At 43.8% G+C, this 20,536-nt stretch overlaps 1 protein-coding gene across 1 annotated transcript in view; it reads right to left on the bottom strand.

Annotated features, from left to right (window-relative positions):
* Window positions 1–20,536, bottom strand: part of PARD3B (par-3 family cell polarity regulator beta) — a 608,076-nt gene that overhangs the window by 196,102 nt on the left and 391,438 nt on the right. The window contains exon 19 of the mRNA XM_082225604.1: window positions 8,359–8,469. Coding sequence (XP_082081730.1) covers window positions 8,359–8,469 — 111 coding nt within the window. The remainder of the gene's footprint in view (window positions 1–8,358; window positions 8,470–20,536) is intronic.

The following is a 20,536-nucleotide window of genomic DNA, read 5'->3' as shown; positions in this document are numbered from 1 at the left end:
ATACTTTGGCCACCTCATGAGAAGAGAAGACTCCCTGGAAAAGACCCTGATGTTGGGAAAGATTGAGGCCACAAGGAGAAGGGGACGACAGAGGACGAGGTGGTTGGACAGTGTTCTGGAAGCTACCAACATGAGTTTGACCAAACTGTGGGAGGCAGTGGAAGACAGGAGTGCCTGGCGTGCTCTGGTCCATGGGGTCACGAAGAGTCAGACACAACTAAATAACTAAACAACAACGTCTGAACCCAGGCTTATGGTTAAGCTCTCTCTTCACTAACCCTGAAATGTAGCCAAGACTGGCACAGGAGTAAAAAGAAGAATACTAGGCAGGAGAATGTTGGGCAAAAGATTCATGTATTGCAGGTGGTTGGATGAAAAGACCCTCATGGCTCTTTCTCACTCTACAAGTCTAGGATTCTATGAAAGTGGCTGTGAAGCAACTTTGCCCAGATACTTGCATGGTCCCAGCAAGCCATAGTTTAGCTTACCATGCCGTGTAAATGAGTTTTTCTCTCTCCCCGTACACATGAATAAAAATGTTTTCTCCTTCTTCTGTGGTATTGAATGTAGCTTGTGCAGGATGCTCAGAGCTGCAATTTTAAATTGCACTCTCCAGAACATATGTATTGATTTAAAGAGTATTAACATGAGCAAGGCTCAGGGCCGGTAAGACAGGGGAGAACAATTCTACGGTGTTGGAAGGCTTCCTAGAAGTAAACCACAAACTTGAAGTCATTTGCAAGGTCCTAAGTCTGAGAATCACTTGCTTAAATATTCAGTCCTTGCCGGCTGCTGAAAATAAGAGCCAGATGTACATTCAACTTCTTACTTTTCTGCTTATACACTTATTTTCTCCAGTGAGAAAACCACAGGCACAAGTGTTTTTATTAAGAAAATAAGCTCCTATCACAAAGGAACCAGCATCAAGATTTAACTGTATGCAAGGTTGTGCCAGTGGAGTTCCATTGGCTCAATGGGACTTTTGTTCCCTCTCTTTCCCAGTAAGCCCCCCCCCATCTGCTCCAGAGAATCTCCCCAACCTTCTGGAACTTATTTCGAGGGAGCAGGGAAGGGGAAGGGACTGGAGGGGATAGGACAAGGAGAGCAACGTCTGATGCAGTGCATTGGCTATGTATGGCCCTTTATATTTACAATTTATATTCGATCATGAGCTTTTATGAAAAAATACAATAAATTATTACATATATACACCCATTTTTGTGTGTGTATCTCTATTTATTTATCAGCAGAAATATGTACGGATCTCCTGAAAATAATAATCTCAGTGGGGATACTTAGGAGAAAGAGGTAAATAATCAAGAAAACAGCTCTCTTTCAGCAGATATTAATATTAAATTCAGTTTTTAAGAAGAGGACAGATTATCACAAAGTACAAGCTACTCAATACATCTGGTTTACTTTAGATAGATCTTCAAAGACAAGCATATTAAAAAGCAACATGAGTAGCCTCCTAGGTATGAGTGAGGGAGACACTTTTCATTTCAGAAAAGGAAGCCTCCCTCTCCCCATTTTGAAAGTTTAATCTGTAGTGGTTTAAGACTGAATCATCTCAATTAAAAAGAAAATACACGGAAAGTAATGTTTTCCTTTTATGGGTAGACTTTAAGCCTTTGAAGCTGGTCTAGCCAAATTTTGAAAAGCAGGAACTACACAATGACTTTATGCATACCATAAAACAGATTCACTCTGATGAGACAATAGCTTGGATTACGAAGGACTAGTAATCTGCTCTCTGCCAAAACTGTATCCCTGGGAAATGAAGAACAGCAGTGGCCTCCTTATGGAGAACAGATCTTTAGTTTTGAGTCACCTCACTGATGTGCCAAGGGTGACATTCACCTACACCTTTAGCACATTGTTGGCTGGACCAATGAATATTCTCGTGTCTAAATGGCTAGGTAAAGGGACCGATGACCATTAAATCCAGTCGACTCTGGGGTTGTGGCGTTCATCTCGCTTTACTGCCCGAGGGAGCCGATGTTTGTCTGCAGACAGTTTTTCTGGGTCATGTGGCCAACATGACTAAGCCGTTTCTGGCAAAACCAGAGCAGCGCACAGAAACGCTGTTTACCTTCCCGCCAGAGTGGTACCTAATTATCTACTTGGACTTTGACGTGCTTTTGAACTGCTAAGTTGGCAGGAGCAGGGACCAAGCAACGGGAGCTCACCCTGTCGCAGGGATTTGAACCGCCGACCTTCTGATTGGCAAGCCCTAGGATCTGTGGTTTAACCCACAGCACCACCTCAATTCCTCCTGTCTAAATGGCTATCCTGTTTTCATCTGACTGGTTTTGTCTGGCTATTGACACTCATAGATGAGAAGCTTCTTTCAGGCATGAAAGGCACTGAACATTTACCAGAAGCTTCAAAGGGGTGCAGCTTAGCTAGGTTTACAATGTGGACTACACTCTCTGTGCCAGCATCTCCACAGGAACCTCCAACGCACAAGCAGTCAGTGAGGAGGGGAAGAAATCTGCACATTTGAGCTGTGGCTGAGAAGACAGCCAGGTCCAACCACAGCTCCAAAGACACTTAAAAACAGGAAGGAATAGGAAAACATGGCGCCCATGCAGTAGAAATGTGAATAAGAAAATCTAAATAATACACACATAAGTGGTGGTCAGGTATTTAAACAATTTAAAAAGCAATTTACCACAGGCCTTTTCTAAGACTTATGTGGATTTTTTTTCAGCAGGAAGACTTGACACCTGCAGATTCTTGGCTGATGGGGCTAAATGGCTGCGATCATCCCTGCCAGGTGTCAGAACATCCCATTTCCTGTTGAAAAGACACTTGACAGCCATTCTAGCCAATCTACACTTACAGAGGACATTGTGCTTCCTTAACTAAAATTCTTTTGAAGAGCTCACCCGTCAGCCTTTGTGACAACAGAAGATTTTCTGGAAATGTTTATCACAGAACTGTTCCCATCAGTTGGGCCCAGTCAGAACCAAGATGGCCGCTTTCAGAGTAATCCTCTCCACTTTGTGCTTAGGAGACATTTGCTTCACAGAAGGAATTGCTTCGTGTGGCAGCAAGCTTTCCCTCTGACTTCTCTGAGATGTTTTCACTCTTTTTTCTTGACAACCAAGCCAGGAGGTCAAGTTGATCAGACAGGTTGGCCCCATTCTCTCTGCAGACATCTCTCCACACAACCGAGTGACTTGGTGGGAGAAGAAGAGAGCATGTTGGGTATTTTTACACTTGTCTGGTGTTACGCGTTAGACCAGGCTTCCTCAACCTCATCCCTTCAGATGTTTTTGGCCTACAACTCCCATGATCCCTAGCTAGCAGGACCAGTGGTCGGGCATGATGGCAATTGTAGTCTCAAAACATCTGGAGGGCCGAGGTTGAGGAAGCCTGCGTTAGACCAAGGCAATCTTAATCTCTCCAGTCTCAATGGCTGGCTAGACTGGCTAATTCTTATCTGACTGGCTGGGCTTTGCTCCTACCATCGAAAGAGCAGCTGCTTCTTTGAGGCTTCTCTCCCCGGAGTGGACAGCACTTGCACTTTCCATCGAAAACGCAGTTTTTACCTAGCAGTATTGTAGGAACCCAGGGTTTTTTTTGCATTCGATGTGCACCACATGTGAAACTGTGCATGGGCCACAGCAAGCCAAAACCACTGGAATATGTAAAGCTGTGACACCCGCAAAAACAAAACAAAATCCTACATTGGCCTATTCCACCAGTCCTTGGTTAATGGGGGCCTCGGTATTGGGTGGAAGGAAGGCGGTGTATCAGAATCTTTCTTCTGAAAAGCAGCACAGAGTTAGGCCAGAGTGCCTGGCCTTGGACTAATTCTCTCCCTGTTTCCTTTCACCACCAACACCAACAAAATCTGCCATGTTACCAGGCATGGAAAGTGAGCAGTAGGAGGCTAACAAACTTTTACCAATGACACCGAATTAGGAGAGCAATTAAAATCTCCTACAAGGCCAAGTTGTTTGCACCTGTGGCTTTCGCACACCACATACAATACTCCTTTCAGCTCCGGGCCCGCCAATTGTTACGTTTTACGATAAATTAATTTCTCTCCTAGTAAGGAATGTGCAGAGTCTACATTCTAGTAAATCTTTCCTGAAGCTTTCGTCCATTTGGAAGGCAGGACAAAGTATGCAGCTAGTGAAGTCATAGTGGCAGCAAGATCTATGGCACCGACTCGCTGTGCAGTCGCCGTTGCCAATATGTGCATTAAAATCTTAGGCCTGAATTACATTATACATTATGGGATTAGTGAATCTGGGGACAGGGTTATAAAACTCATCTTTACTGTCTATGTAAGCTATCATTAGGTGAGCAGTCAATAACAACATAAAGCACTAAAGTTCCACTCAACTGGATAACTTGGAGCTTATCTTTCAAACTCTCCTGCAATTCCACCCCTCCCAGTAATATGTCACAAGGAAGGAAGCTTTCCCTTTTTCTTGTTGTTAATATCATCTGCTACCTTTCCAAGGGCTGAGCAATAAATTATTTTTACCAGCCCAAACTAGGCTCCTGAGTTACTTCAGACTTGTCCTCCCTAGGGACAAGTTCACACTGTACATGCGTGTTCATCATTTGATAACTGAAGCATCACACAGGCAATTTGTATCTGCAAACAAGCTAGGTAAAGGGTAAAGGGACCCCTGACCATTAGGTCCAGTCATGACTGACTCTGGGGTTGCGGCGGTCATCTCACTTTATTGGCTGAGGGAGCTGGCGTACAGTTTCCAGGTCATGTTGCCAGCATGACTAAGCCACCTCTGGCAAACCAGAGCAGCGCACGGAAACGCCGTTTACCTTCCCGCTGGAGCGGTACCTATTTATCTACTTGCAGTTTGACGTGCTTTCAAACTGCTAGGTTGGCAGGAGCAGGGACCAAGCAACGGGAGCTTACCCCGTCGTGGGGATTCGAACCGCCGACCTTCTGATCGGCAAGTCCTAGGCTCTGTGGTTTTACCCACAGCGCCACCCGCGTCCCATGCAAACAAGCTATCACACATCTTATCCACCCATCCATCCAAAAATACAGTCAGCATAAAATAATCACTGAGTGCCCAACCAGTAGTATAGGTGGTCGCAGACACCATGGGTTTGAAGACAGTTATTTCTCAAGTAGCTTGGCTCATCAAATTAGACGGGGGAAAACTGTGGAACTGCATGCATCTGCTAGTACGAAGCATTCCTACACACTGCAATGGACTTGTGATGCAGTTGCTAGCTACCACTGCTCCAAGCAATGTGAGCTTGAGAGTGAGGTTATGTAGATATGGCAGAGAAAACAGAAATAGCCTGCTTATCTCAAGTCATCCTTTGGGAATTCACTGGATAAGCATCCCCCCCTCCCTCACAACAGAATTAAAAGGATATGAAATTGCCCAGTGGAAAAAAGGTGATATTTCAGCTCTCATTAATTGTGGGATAAGAATCAAATATGTGAGTTAAAAATATCATCTAGGTTCATCAGCTTCTAAGCACACCTGCTGTTCTCCATTTCAGTCTCAAACATTTCCAGGTCAGAAAGGTGAATAATTATTAGAGAAGATAAACCAGAATTATAAAGGCATTGAACTGACTGTTTTTAATAGGTTCTTACCAATTAACTGTCACTCCAGGGAATACATTCTATTTCAGAGGAGAATTTATCACTAAAAGAAATGTTAACAACAATTATTCCACGTCCAATTGGAACATTAGCCCTAGAAACAGACGGGATCATTCCTTCAAGTCTGCCAACGATTTTGCAAATGACACTGGCCCTTTAACAGATGGGACACATACTTCGTAGCTTGCCAGGATCCTAATAAAAGACATTGGCTCCTGTAAATGAAGGACACATACCTCTCAAATTGCCAGCATCCAAATGGGGAGTTAGAAGTTGAAAATAAAGGTGGACCCGGGCTAGCAGTACTAGGCATATGCTACAGAAATTTCAGTACCACCGGTGCAAACCTTGGCCAAATACTAATTAATTTGTAAAAACCACTTATGTATATTCAGGATAAAGTTCCATTTCTACTAGACAGACTGTCAGATGTGCCATAACAGAAACTGGGGGGAGGTAGTGTTTCGCTTTTCAGTTTGTTTGGCATGGCTGCTGATTTTGTGATTGTCAGATATTGTTAGAAGATTTCATCATTCTTATAAAGCTTTGATCATATTTTTATGTAGAAAATCATGTTATAAACAAACTATAATGAAACAATTTGCTGCACTGAGCAACCAGAACTAATTAACAGAATTAATTTTGTTCATTGCTGGGTGATGTGGTCTTGTATTTTATGACATTTAAAGGATTTTCATTGTTTTTCTTATGAGTTGGCAGTTTATAAATGCCCCAAACAAACAAACAAACAAACAAACAAACAAACAATAACCATTAGCCTTCTGGTCACAAGTTGTGACCTGCCAAGCCAAATGATGTCCGTAAGCCATGCACCACAAACTTACCTTTTCTTGATCCCTGGAAGATCAGGGCTCGAAATCACACATGGAGCCTAAATGTTTACAGCTGGCTCCCTGCTGCAAATGTTACCTTCACAACACATAAAAAGTGATGCGACAAAGGAGGCAGGGTCATTCCACCTGCTTGCATGAATGCAATTGTGTGACGAGGAACACCTGAGGAGGTTTTAAGTATTTACCTGTACTTGGGGTCTGTTTCCCTCCCCCCCACCACCTCTTTCAGTGCAGAAACAGATACAGCTTGAATTATGAAGGGAAGAGATGGGGGTGGGGGTCTCTAATTAAATCCACAAACCCACCCCTTATCTTCACCCATTAATTATCTTTCAGAGACAGAAGCTAAGCAGGCCAGTGCAAAAGGTTGGGGGAGAACTCACTTTGGGCAGGTTCAAGGAAATCCTAGGTACAGCTGTGGCAGGACAGACTGTAGTGCAGGCACATAGGCAAACTTGGTCCTCCAGATGTTTTGGGACGGCAATTCCCATGATCCCTAGCTAGCAGGACCAGTGGTCAGGGATGATGGGAATTGTACTCTCAAAACATCTGGAGCGTTGAGGTTGCCTATGCCTGCTCTAGCGATTTGCAAAGAGGATGTTCAATGCACACAGGGTTCAGACATGACTGTCTGGTTAGAGCCAGAGTTAAGGAAGGTAAATTCCAGCTGCAGTCAACGAAGAATCTCATATGGTTGCTTTCCTTCCAACCTAGCCATCACTTGCTGTAATCAATAAAGTTGTGGCCTTTTCTTGCCCATTAACCTTATATTCCGTGTCCGTGTGTCTTCATTCCACAAAGCAGGGATCGGGTCCTCAAACCACAATAATGGATGCAAGGAAACAAAGGCAGTGTGTAGTGCAGGCTTCCTCAACCTCGGCCCGCCAGCTGTTTTGGGACTACAACTCCCATGGTCCCTAGCTAGCAGGACCAGTGGTCAGGGATGATGGGAATTGTAGTCTCAAAACATCTGGAGGGCCGAGGTTGAGGAAGCCTGGTGTAGTGTGTGATGGACATGTAAAGAGGTAAAAGCTTACTGGGAAATGATACATAATGAGTTAAAGAAAATGTATAAAAACACTTTTGTTAAAAAGAACCGGAAGCATTTTCATTGTGTACAGTGGGGGAAGAGATACCAAAGGGAGAAAAAAAATTATTTATGTATGCAACAACTGCAGAAAGAATCCTTTTAGCCTAGAGCAGGGTATGAATGAATGAATGAATGAATGAATGAATGAATGAATAAATGAATAAATAAAAATGGAAACAACAAGAAATACCAACGAAAGGAGAGTGGCAGATGAAGATGATGGACTTTGTGGAAATGTTGAAGCTGACATGGAAACAACCAGCACGATCAAGTATTCCAAAATACTGGAGGAAATTTAAACAATATTTGAAGGACCATTGTGAGCAATTAACAACACTAGCAGGGATGTGAGAAGACTTACAATGATAATTGTTCTTACCTTTCTATATTTATTCAAAAATTGTGACATTTTGAACGAGTGAAACGTAAGTTGGAGAATGCATAAATGCTATGACATCAAGTTTAACTCTGAAAACCAAGAGGCGGGAGGAAGGCGAGTCAAAGCTCGTAAGAGGAAAGGTTAGGTGGATAATGGTGATGTGTTTAAATATTATAAAATGGAAACTCAGTAAAAATATTATAAAAAACAATCCAACAAAACCAGTGTGTAGCAAAACAAAGTGAGGCTTGCTGTGGCTCAAGAGTCTGGCAAAAGACTGAGGAGAGCTAAACAACATGGAAGAGAGGAATGACTGACACACTGGTTGCAGGATGACTGGGGTGCTATGGAAGCTGTATCTGCTCTGGCTTCTTGGCCATCTTCAGTGAACACAGGACAAAATATACCTGTCGCTCAGACTCACCTCTCCCTCTCCTCCTTCATCTTTTCCAGGTCCTCTTCTCTCAGGGTGCCATGCTTGGAGTTTCCCTTCTGATCACCTTTGGCACCTTTCTCTTCTTTTTTCTTGCCAAACCTAATCAGGAGAGGTGAGATTAAAGTAGGCTTAGAAACAGGAGGGAAAGTGGGCATAAACCCAAACCCACATGATTTAAACAAGTACAGTATAATGTGCTTCTGCTACAAGTTGGATCCTCCTAACAGAGGGTCCATGTTGTGCTCAGCCCCTGAAACCCCTCCCCAACTGGCTTGTGGGTGGGGCTTGCCCCGCTCCAAGCCGGTGGTGCCACAGTTATGCCACTGGCTTTTAGGCAACTGGCATCGTGGCAAAGGTTGGGGGTTGGGGGTATAGCATGTTCTCCATAATAGAGAGCACGTGTTGCGGTGGGGGCCAAAAAGGCCACCCCACTGTTGTTGGGCAAATTGGCCACATGCTGTGATTGGGCAAGGAGTGTTGCTGGGGAGAATCTTATGTTGCTAAAGTATGGGAGGGGTCAGAGGTCTTAAATACAGGGCTCGCAGGCTGGGGCCTTCTCTTGGGCTGCGTGCACCGGATCACCCGCCCACCCTCCCTGAAAGGGGCGGGGGTTCGTTGTCCTCTGCCCTTGCTATGCCTGTCATGGGGTCATCTGCTTTGAGGCAGGGGCCTGGTAGGAATTTTGTCCATTTGGCTGATTGGCTGTTGCCATTTGGTTTTTGCCTACTGCGTAGCAACTCGTCACAACTTGTAAGGTTGGCGGTTAGGCATTGGTTAAAATTGGTTGGAGGAGGAGTAAGTGCCAACCCCTCCAATGGTGCTGCTGAAAGGGAATTCTGTTAAAGGAATCCAGGGGCTTGCCATCCCTTTCATCCTAGTCCCTGGCATCGAACTTGGGCCGTGCAAGCCCCAGGGGGCATGAGGGTGAGAGATGAGGGACTGATGTCCAGCTTCATTTCTCCCCAATATGGTTCTCCCTGACTGGCTTCCGCTGGAATCCGGAAGTCAATTCTGTCCCTGGGCAAGGACAGATAGCCGTAACCAATGCCTAAGCAACCATTCACGTGCGTGTATTTAAATAAAGTTGTGGCCAAAATAGTGCCAAAAACCTTCAACAAAAATTGATGTGTGAAGTGTGAGTTATTGGGGTGGCCCTGGGGGACCTCGATGAGCAACTATTAGGCAGTGCGACGTAGGGACCTCCTTTTGCTTGGCGCTGCCAAACACCCGCCCACCCGCCCGTTAATTAGGTCGTGTTTGGCCTTGTTTTGGACTTCGGTTGGTCGCCTGTTTTGGAACAGGGGCCGGGTAGGAATTTTTTCCAATGTGGCAGACTGGCTGTGGCCCCTTGGTTTTTGCCTACCTCTTAGCAATCGTCACAACTTTGTAAGGTTTGGCGGTTAGGCATTGGTTTGGGGAATGTGGGGAGGGGAGGTGCGGCCATCACCTGCCCCTCCAATGAATAGGGTATTCCGTTAAAGGAATCCGGGGGTCTGGATCTGGCCTGAAGCCCGGAGAGGGGCTAGGGCCATGCCAGGACCCCCGGGAACCCCAGGGGTGAGCACCAGTCAATATACACTGACAGAGATTCCCCTGCTGGTTGTTTACCCTTACAGGGTTCCTGCAGGAGCCAGATATAGTTTTGCTACCAATGCCTAAGTCAATACCAGTCACATTTGTGTATTCAATAAAGTTGTGGCCAAAATTTGCCCATTAAAATTTAAACTAAATCTGCACTGTGTCTTTATTTCCACGAGGGATGGGTTTTGGGGCTCGGAGCACAACTCCTAAAATAAAGCTGATATGTAACTAAACATTCCTCAGAGTATGAATTAACTAATTTTCCATACACTTGGAGCTTAATTTTTCCAAGACACATGAGTAATGCATGCTAGAGATTTCTCAAGATGTTAAATGAATGGAGTTTTCAGTGCTAAACTATTATTAGCATAAATTTCGAAGGAGCTGAAGGGTCTTCTTTCCCCAGGGACAGCTTGTGTGTAAGTAATCCTTTGGCAGCCTCCAAGCTAACACAAGGAACCACCAAACCATATCTTGGTCTCATCAATAAAAGCTCCTACACATCATGCACAGCCTAAGCTGCATTCTCTTTACCTCTAAAATAAAGGTTATGCGTAGACAGCATCAAACTAAATGATATCTCATTGGATGAACAACAAAAATAATCTACTTTAGGAAAACCACTTTGCAAAAGCTCAATACTCTTTTTCATTACTTGCATATGGTAGTGACATAAAAGGTCCTGCAAATAATAGTTTTCAATTGTGTGTGTGTGTGTGTGCGCGCGCGCACACACACACACACACACACACACACACACACACACCTCCTATCCTGAAAACCCACTAAGCATTATGGATTAGAACTGCAACTTTTATAACCAAGACTAATGCCTGCAGTTGAAATGTTTTATCTTCTTATTTAGTTATATGCATTATGCTGCTTTTTCTGACTCAAATTTGCATGTAGGACTGTTTCTTTGAAAATTTGACCATGCAATACAGGATTTTAAATGAGGGAATGCAAATGATATGGAAAATACAAATGAATAAGGATTTTTTTACCAATATATCTCTGGCCAGAGGACATTGGGGTGCGGACTGCCAAATTACAATTTATTTATTTTTTTACTTAAAGCAAGAATCACAACATTGGAAACATATAGCACCAATTTAATTCAGCAAGGAAAACAAATGCCACTGATGAAATGATAAGACATTTTAGGAATTAATTATTTGCGTAGCTCAATACATGCTGAATATTTCATATTTCATTTGCCATTCATCCCTAATGCCATCTATTTAACAGAAAGCATTTATCTTCGATTTCCATAGAACTAGGAATTAGAATCAAGATGCAATAGATGTGAGACAACATCTCCCTCAGTCTAAATGCTACCTTCTGCCTACTGAACCCTTGTAGATAACTTTACATAAAACTACATGCCCCAAAATGTATCCAATAAGCACATTTCATATTTATCAACATAATCTTCAGGTGATTTTAAAAATCCCATTTCCCATCTGTCTAGAGAAGGTTCTTTTATTCATTAAGTAGGCTCTCCATGGCCTCAAGCATGTTGGCTGAACTATATTTTTCTCTTCAATACTGGCATTCCTCCAGTGACCAACACTGAGATCTTGGGTTTCACGGCAATCTGATAGAACTCAAGTTACTAATGAATTCAAGCAGTGAGACTATAGCACACCAAAAAAATTAGCCCCTAAAAGGCAACACAGTACCACAGAGTGTCCCTCAAGTGTTTGCTGAAAAAGTCTTACCATAAAGAAAAAATGTGTACAGTATATAGACAAGATCAGGCATAGGCAAACTTGGCCTTCCAGATGTTTTGGGACTACAACTCCCATCATCCCTAGCTAACAGGACCAGTGGTTAGGGATGATGGGAATTGTAGTCTCGAGACATCTGGAGGGCCGAGTTTGCCTATGCCTGGACAAGACAGACACCATTACGTGCAAATGCAGTCTGTTTCAGATGGGTTCTGAAAGAGTAGGCCTTTGGAAGTCTTCCTGCATCAGCCTAGGTGATGTGGAGAGCCTTCTACATACTTTGACCATGGGTACAATTATGACTCTGTCAGATCATGGATAACCTGGATTCTATGCTCTGGTCACCTCCGCTGCCTTGTGCATCACTGAGCATTATGAAAGGGCAGTACATTGCTCAGTTTATTATTGTTGCATTTTTACTGCCAGGGAGAGGGAGATGCACATCTGTTGTTGTTTTTTATTCAACCTCGGGTGCCAAAATATGTATTTGTATGTATATTTGCTGTTGCACCTGAGGCAACAAAATATATCGTGTTGCCAATGCTAAGAGTGTATCTGTGTGTGTGCATGCACACACGTAAGTACATACAGTGGTACCTCAGGTTAAGTACTTAATTCATTCCGGAGGTCCGTTCTTAACCTGTAACTGTTCTTAACCTGAAGCACCACTTTACCTAATGGGGCCTCCTGCTGCTGCTGTGACGCTGGAGCACGATTTCTGGTCTCATCCTGAAGCAAAGTTCTTAACCCGAGGTAATATTTCTGGGTTAGCAGAGTCTGTAACCTGAAGCATATGTAATGTAACGCGAGGTACCACTGTACATATGAACTGGGGGACTGGCTGCTTCTTTTGTTTGCTGCAATGTTTAGCCAGTTGCAGATTTTTTGTTAAATGTGCCACCATTTAAGTCCTTGAACTTGTTTTTGAGGGCCCTGCTGCTTTTTATACAGCAACTGAGAAACTGGGGGACCTGACCAAATCAAATCATCATCATTTTTTTAATGATCAGGAAACATTGACCATGAGGCTGCTGAGAGATGTACTCCAATGACATATGAAGGACCACAGGTTCTCCATAGCTGGTTAGTCTTAAGTGCTACTTCTCTCTTTGCTAGCAGACATGGAAAAACAATTCTCTCCCCGATAAAGTCTTGGGCTCCACGATTACTGCACATGGTGACAGCAGCCACAAAATTAAAAGACGCCTGTTTCTTGGGAGAAAAGTGATGACAAACCTAGACAGTATCTTAAAAAGCAGAGACATCACCTTGCCAACAAAGGTCCGTATAGTTAAAGCGATGGTTTTCCCAGTAGTGATGTATGGAAGTGAGAGCTGGACCATAAAGAAGACTGATCGCCAAAGAATTGATGCTTTTGGTTTATGGTGCTGGAGGAGACTCTTGAGAGGCCCATGGACTCCAAGAAGATCAAACCTCTCCATTCTGAAGGAAATCAGCCCTGAGTGCTCACTGGAAGGAGAGATTGTGAAGCTGAGGCTCCAATACTTTGGCCACCTCATGAGAAGAGAAGACTCCCTGGAAAAGACCCTGATGCTGGGAAAGATGGAGGGCACAAGGAGAAGGGGACGACAGAGGACGAGATGGTTGGACAGTGTTCTCGAAGCTACCAGCATGAGTTTGACCAAACTGTGGGAGGCAGTGGAAGACAGGAGTGCCTGGCGTGCTCTGGTCCATGGGGTCACGAAGAGTTGGACACCACTAAATAACAACAACGAATCAAGTCCATGCAGATGTTTTCAGTGGCTCTACTCCTTTCACCGGTCTTTCTTCAGATATGGACTTCTTGTTCAGGGAAACTGAAGCCCTGCTTTCTATATATGCTACCAAACACAGTGCTTGTTCCACACAAGGAATGGGATAGAAGAAACAACTGAGAAACCCGATCAGAAAACAGAAAGAGAATGGAAGAAGTGAAGAACACTACCCTCCTTAAGAGCAGGAATACCACTGGTTTCTACCTCTCTCCTCTTCAAGATGGAAGTGGAAAACAATACATAGAAAATATCTGCTCCCCGTTTTTGTTTGTTTGAGAGCTCACTAGAAGAGAAGGATTTGGGGGAGATTCTTCAGATCTACACACATTCCCCTCTGAAGGATCAAGCTTGCACTTGGGCAGAATATTCAGAATACATCCCTTCCATGAACACAAGGAGATCACAAACTACACATAGATACTGTAGATCTACAGCTTTATAGGTTCAGACAACTAATAGATGTCAAAACCTAAACAGAGAAAAGTGAATGTGAATATAACTGTATCATGCAACTTTACAAGTATAATTGAATGCATAGTGCAAAATGGCCTTCAAACCAATTCCGAAAAGGTCTGAATCTAAGAGCAGCTGAGAAGATAGCTTTCTTGACTAAAGCATAGATATTCAGTGAATGCCTCATTGCTTCTAGACAGTCCCGAAAAATCCTGGCTATGTTCCATAGCATACTTTTGTTCTACCTGCATTCATTTCCTTAGAGTTTCATCTAAGTAGGCCCGGGGTCTAGTATTTGATTTAGCATTTATATATATTTTTTAAAAAGAATACATTATTGCTGGGGGTTTTTTATATTATGATAGGGGGGAAAGCAAACATAATAACATATATCAACACAAGTTACATAATAAAAAGGAATGCAGCAGCTACATAATTTACCTCTGCTGTCTCTTCGAATCTGATACTGGTTCTTTTGCATAGAAGAAAAAAGCTTTATTTTTAGAAATGACAATTTTAATTTCAATAACCGCCAATCAAACAATATGGAAAATCATTGCTGCCTGGCGGTACAGTTTCTGTTGTTGCGAGAAACTGGTAAGTTCAAATGTGATTAAAAAACTAATAAGTGGTTAGTAGATTTAGAAGAATATTATTTTTTCCTGCTTTTTTTGGCTTCACAGCGGAACTGTGTAAAGTTGTTCAGAACACCTGCTCTACTAAATAAGCAATCTTTGGCCCCAGTTTGGATATTTAAAACTTTTTTTTTGTCTTTTACGTAATCCTTAAAAAGATTTCCCATTTAGCTTTACACTAGAGCAGAAAAGTAGGCAAATGTCTGAAAACGCATCACACACCCTTTCTCATATTTCGCAAGAATTCAAAGGGTTTGATCCAATGACATTAATAGGACTTGAGGTAATCATGACCACCTCAATCTCACTGATTTCAGTTGAACTGCTCCAAGTATGAACAGGTATGACTTCAGCCCATAGTATTATCTTATCCCCCATCTCCTTCCCTCTTTCCATGATTCATGTTACTAAGTGTACCACAGGCATGGCCAAACTTGGCCCTCCAACTGTTTTGGGACTACAACTCCCATCATCCCTAGCTAACAGGACCAGTGGTCAGGGATGATGGGAACTGTAGTCCCAAAACAGCTGGAGGGCCACGTTTGGCCATGCCTGGTTTATTGGAAGCAGAGACCACCTTCAAAAAATATGGTACACTGTTACAGTTGGTATCATTCAGAGATCACGAATACACTCAAGTATTGAAGTTCATAAGTGTAAGCTGGGTCAGACTATTGCAGGAAATAGGATGGAGTTCTGTCCTTCAGGTGCAACAGCACTCTGTTGCTTCAGGTGTGGAAAGGTGTCAATCATCTGTGGAAGGCAGCCCTGAAACAGTGGAAGGAACTGACTGCCTTTAGTAGCCATAGTGAACAGGTCTCTTCATCTGGCAGCCGTTCTGTTACTGGTCAAGTTAGAAGGACAGAAGGAAAGGGAACTGAGAGCAACAGCATTAGGCAGAAGTCTGATGAGCAACATTAGATTTCTGCTGCCCAAAGATGGAAAGAAGCAGCAGTCCCAATGAAAGACGACTGGCAATTAAAACTGATAGAATATGCAGAGATGGCAAAACTTAACGGAAGAATAAGAGATCAAAATGAGAGACTTTTTTAATAGAATGGGGGAAATTTGTTGAATTAAAAAACGCTAGAAGGATTGACATAAACACGAGCAGTAAGATAAAACTTAAAGGGAGTAAAAAGGTTAAATGTGTAAATAGGTTTGAATTGGTTATGCAGTAAGATAAGGAACCCCAGAGGGGAAGAAAATGGAAGTTGAATTTGTTTAGATTTAGTTTTTGTTGTTGAAATATTGTAAAATGGAAAATTAAAATATCTGAGGAACATTAGGGTTCTGAATGACAGGCTGGTGCATGAACATGGCTGGAACCAAAAGAGAGCAGAAGAATTGAACTCCAGCTGTGGTCTATATTGCCTGTAAAGGTTTTGACCATGGGGGCATATACTGTCCATTGTTCCCAATTGCTCTCAGGGAAAATGCGATCAGGTAACTTTTCACGATCAACACAATCACATGGCTGTGCAGACATGAATGAAGTGTAAGCAGCACCAATAATTAACTTCCAATAGTGCGAAGAAGAAGAAGAAGAAGAAGAAGAAGAAGAAGAAGAAGAAGAAGAGGAGGAGGAGGAGTTTGGATTTGATATCCCGCTTTATCACTACCCGAAGGAGTCTCAAAGCGGCTAACATTCTCCTTTCCCTTCCTCCCCCACAACAAACACTCTGTGAGGTGAGTAGGGCTGAGAGACTTCAGAGAAGTGTGACTAGCCCAAGGTCACCCAGCAGCTGCATGTGGAGGAGCGGGAAATCGAACCCGGTTCACCACATTACGAGTTTATCGCTCTGAACCACTACACCACACTGGCTTTCAGGATCCAGAAGTATCACATGATGGTGATGGGAAGAGGATACTCTAGAAAGGGATGTGAGTTGTTGAGTAGGCAGAGGTGGTGACTGGGCCACAATTCCCAGCAAGTATAAACAGAAACAAAAGCTCTTCTGTTTAAGTGAATTCCTTGTGTGATTCCTTTGAAAAGAACACCACACCTCAAAATACCCAGAGATAGAAGTATTATTCCTCAGGTGGAGTGTCAGAAAGTGATGGGGCAAAGCGTGTCCTTGCAGCCAAAATTGCCAATTCAGTGAGCAGAGAAGAGACTCGGAAAAGATGAACAAATCTGCTGCCTATTTAATATGTTAAATATTTCAGAATTGCTGTTTCAAAACTGCATTAAAAGAGAGAGAGAGAGAGAGGAATATCAAGTTACAAACACTGTGGCCTCGTGCCATCCTGTACAGTGTTTTGGTGACACAGACGGAAGTTTGCAAGGCACTACGAAGGCAACTGTAGCTATAAAGCCATTAGTATTCTGTCTACAAGGGAAAGGCAATATTCCAAATGCATTGTGCCTACGAGGTGCGCATACGAAAGTAGGAAGGGATTTTCTTTTATGTGACTTGCCACTAGGATTTAAAAAAAAAAAACTGAAGAAGGAAGAGTCATCCTCATGAGAAAGCCAGCAGTGTACTGTACTTGAGAAAACACCAATGCATACACATGAGATACACTCCCCACCAATTTCTGATGCTAGCTTTAACAACAACACCCCGAGAACAAGAAGTGGTGCAAGTTCTGGAGCTCCACATCTGGCTACAGGAATACAAATCAGTGGTAATAATAATAATAATAATTTATTATTTATACCCCGTCCATCTGGCTGGGCTTCCCCAGCCACTCTGGACGGCTTACAAAAAAACCCCATTAAAATACTGTAATACATCAAACATTAAAAGCTTCCCTAAACAGGGCTGCCTTCAGATGTCTTCTAAAAGTCTGGTAGTTGTTGTTCTCTTTGACATCTGGTGGGAGGGTGTTCCACAGGGAAGGCGCCACTACCGAGAAGGCCCTCTGCCTGGTTCCCTGTAACTTGGCTTCTCGCAGTGAGGGAACTGCCAGAAGGCCCTCGGTGCTGGACCTCAGTGTCTGGGTAGAATGATGGGCGTGGAGACGCTCCTTCAGATATACTGGACCAAGGCCGTTTAGGGCTTTAAAGGTCAGCACCAACACTTTGAATTGTGCTCGGAAACGTACTGGGAGCCAATGTAGGTCTTTCAATACTGGTGTTATATGGTCTTGGTGGCCGCTCCCACTCACCAGTCTAGCTGCTGCGTTCTGGATTAGTTGTAGTTTCCGGGTCACCTTCAAAGGTAGCCCCACATAGAGTGCATTGCAGTAGACCAAGCGGGAAATAACCAGAGCATGCACCACTCTGGCGAGACAGTCTGTGGGCAGATAGGGTCTCAGCCTGCGTACCAGATGGAGCTGGTAAACAGCTGCCCTGGACACGGATTTGACCTGCGCCACAGCAGTTTAAAGAGCAACTTACCACCAGTCGTTCCCAATCTAATGCCCCTAGCTATTGTTGAACTACAACTCCCATCAGCCTTGACATTATAGAACTGCACGGGCTGGGGGTGTTGTAGTCTAAAACAGCTGTAAGGAACTAGGTTGGGGGAAAGCTGTCTTAACATTTATCACCTAACACACACACACACCACACACACACACACACCAAATTATGCCTACACTAGCTTGGTCACATCCACAGAATGGAAGATGGCAGGATCCCCAAGGACGTGGTCTATGGGGAGCTGGCTTCAGGCACCAGGCCCGTTGGCAGACCAACTCTGCGCTACAAATGTGGCTGCAAACATGACATAAAGGCGGGCAACATTCAGCCCACAGTGTAATAACCCCTTGCAGATAATCACAGTGCCTGGAGACAGGAAGACAGGTCGTGCACCCATAGCAGTGACCAGAGGAGGTCAGGGCCAAGAATTGAATCGTCATTGTACGCCTGCATCAGCACGACCGGAAGCTACCCTCTGCCCCAGCTGCAACAAAACATGTCTCTCCCATATTGGCCTCTCTACAGTAACAGCTGGCGCTGTGGGTAAAACCTCAGTGCCTAGGACTTGCCGATCGCATGGTTGGTGGTTCAAATCCCTGTGGCGGGGTGAGCTTCCATCTTTCGGTCCCAGCTCCTGCCCACCTAGCAGTTCGAAAGCACCCCCGGGTGCAAGTAGATAAATAGGGACCACTTTATAGCAGGAAGGTAAACGGCATTTCCGTGCGCTGCGCTGGTGCTGGCTCGCCAGAGCAGCTTCGTCACGCTGGCCACGTGACCCGGAAGTGTCTCCGGACAGCGCTGGCCCCCGGCCTCTTAAGTGAGATGGGCGCACAACCCTAGAGTCGGACATGACTGGCCCGTATGGGCAGGGGTACCTTTACCTTTACAGTAAGAGCAGGCGCTGTAACTCTCCAACGGTTTGACTTCACCCTCAAAGGTGCACTCCTCCATTATCTCCAGAGTCTGACAATTGCCACCAACAATAGCATTCTACGCATTCAAGGTATAAGCTTATTTAAGGTGAGAAACAGCCGCCACCTCTGTCCCACCCGGGCTTTTGGGCAGATATAAGCACAGGAGGCCCATAGGATGAAAGATTACACTGGCATGGATTAGCTTGGTCTTTCTCTGCTGTTGCACCCGGATAATGAAAGGGGGCTCACTTGTAAATGACCCTGGTTTCAACCCAGTGTCAAGTCATGCCGTTGCTGCATCTTTAAAAGAACATGCTTGTTGATTTCTGCTTAGTGCCTATATTGCTTTGGCTGATTGTTTGATTTTATACCATGATTATGGCTTTATGGTTATATATGTTGAATGGTGGTTTTACTGACCATATCCTGGCCTGAGATCAGTTGATATGAGCAGGTTAGAGATATTTTAATAAAACACGTTAGTAACAAATGAAAATTGGATCCATCATTTGAATTTGAAATGTGTGATTGTATACAAGAATATTTGTCGATCTAATTTGTCAATTATGTTTTATATCTTCTGAAAGCTGTCCAGAGTGGCTGGGGAAACCCAGCAAGAGGGGTGGGGTATTAATCATAAAATTATTATTATTATTATCAACTTACTAATGTACACAGAGACAATATTTCTGTATCTATGCTGACTTGCCCAGGCGATGAGAAGAGCTGATTATTACTCATCCCAGTGACATCATCTTTTCTTTGTTTCCTTTTTAATTTTGAGGCAGGCTTAAGATGAACTTGCTGTTCTGTGAATCTACTTTGTTGCTCCCACGATGGATTTCTTACATGCAAGACCTAAAAGCGGTGGCCATGGTAACATTTTATTTCTGTGCTGAAGAGCCAGTTTCCACATCTCAAATGTGTTGATATTTACTTTGAGGATTAAAGAGCAGGGAGGTCTACAAAGTCCCCAGACTTCTAATGCAGGAAAAACATCTGCTGGACAGAGTCCTAAGCAGATTGCTAGCTAAATTCAGCAACTGGGAATTCTTTTGGTTAATTAGGTCTCCCATATCAGTAGATGTCACAGCAGCTAACTGAGAACACAATGGTATTTGAAGCATTTTGTGAGAAAAGAACATTAATTCAAAAGGTCACCCAGTAATAGGGGGGGAAGGCGACGACAACGACGACACAGCAGCAACATCAACAGCAAAACTTATACTTAAATGTTGCCATCTGTAGATGCGATCTGTGTTTTGGTAAAACTAAAGTGGCTTGCAAATTACATGGAACAAAAATGAAGAGGTGTCTAGGAGCACCATCAAACCCATAACTGCACCTGCTACTGTTTCTGTTGGGACCGACCTTTGTCGGGCTTCATCAGCATTTAAAGCAGATGGGGCTCGTCAGCCTGGGCAGGTAGCCCATCTAGGAGAAGGAAAACGACGACCCTGAACTTCCACTGCCTTGCGGGATAGCTTCGGGAGAAGAAAAGGCTAAGGAGGACACCCTACACAAATCCTAAGTGGAGTCCCTAAGATGGTTGGATGACACCTCGTACGCTTCTTTCTGGAAACTCTTGCCTGTGCCTAACACACTGCTCTATTTGGACCATACCAACAAGACCATTTCCTTTGGGCCATATCAGCAAGACCAAGAGGGGGGTCTTGTTGTCTGGGAAGACCAGAACTTCCATAAACAC

This window comes from Podarcis vaucheri, assembly GCF_965113315.1.
Source record: "Podarcis vaucheri genome assembly, chromosome: 1".
NCBI classification, from domain to species: domain Eukaryota; kingdom Metazoa; phylum Chordata; class Lepidosauria; order Squamata; family Lacertidae; genus Podarcis; species Podarcis vaucheri.
This window is presented reverse-complemented; position numbering and strand designations above follow the sequence as displayed.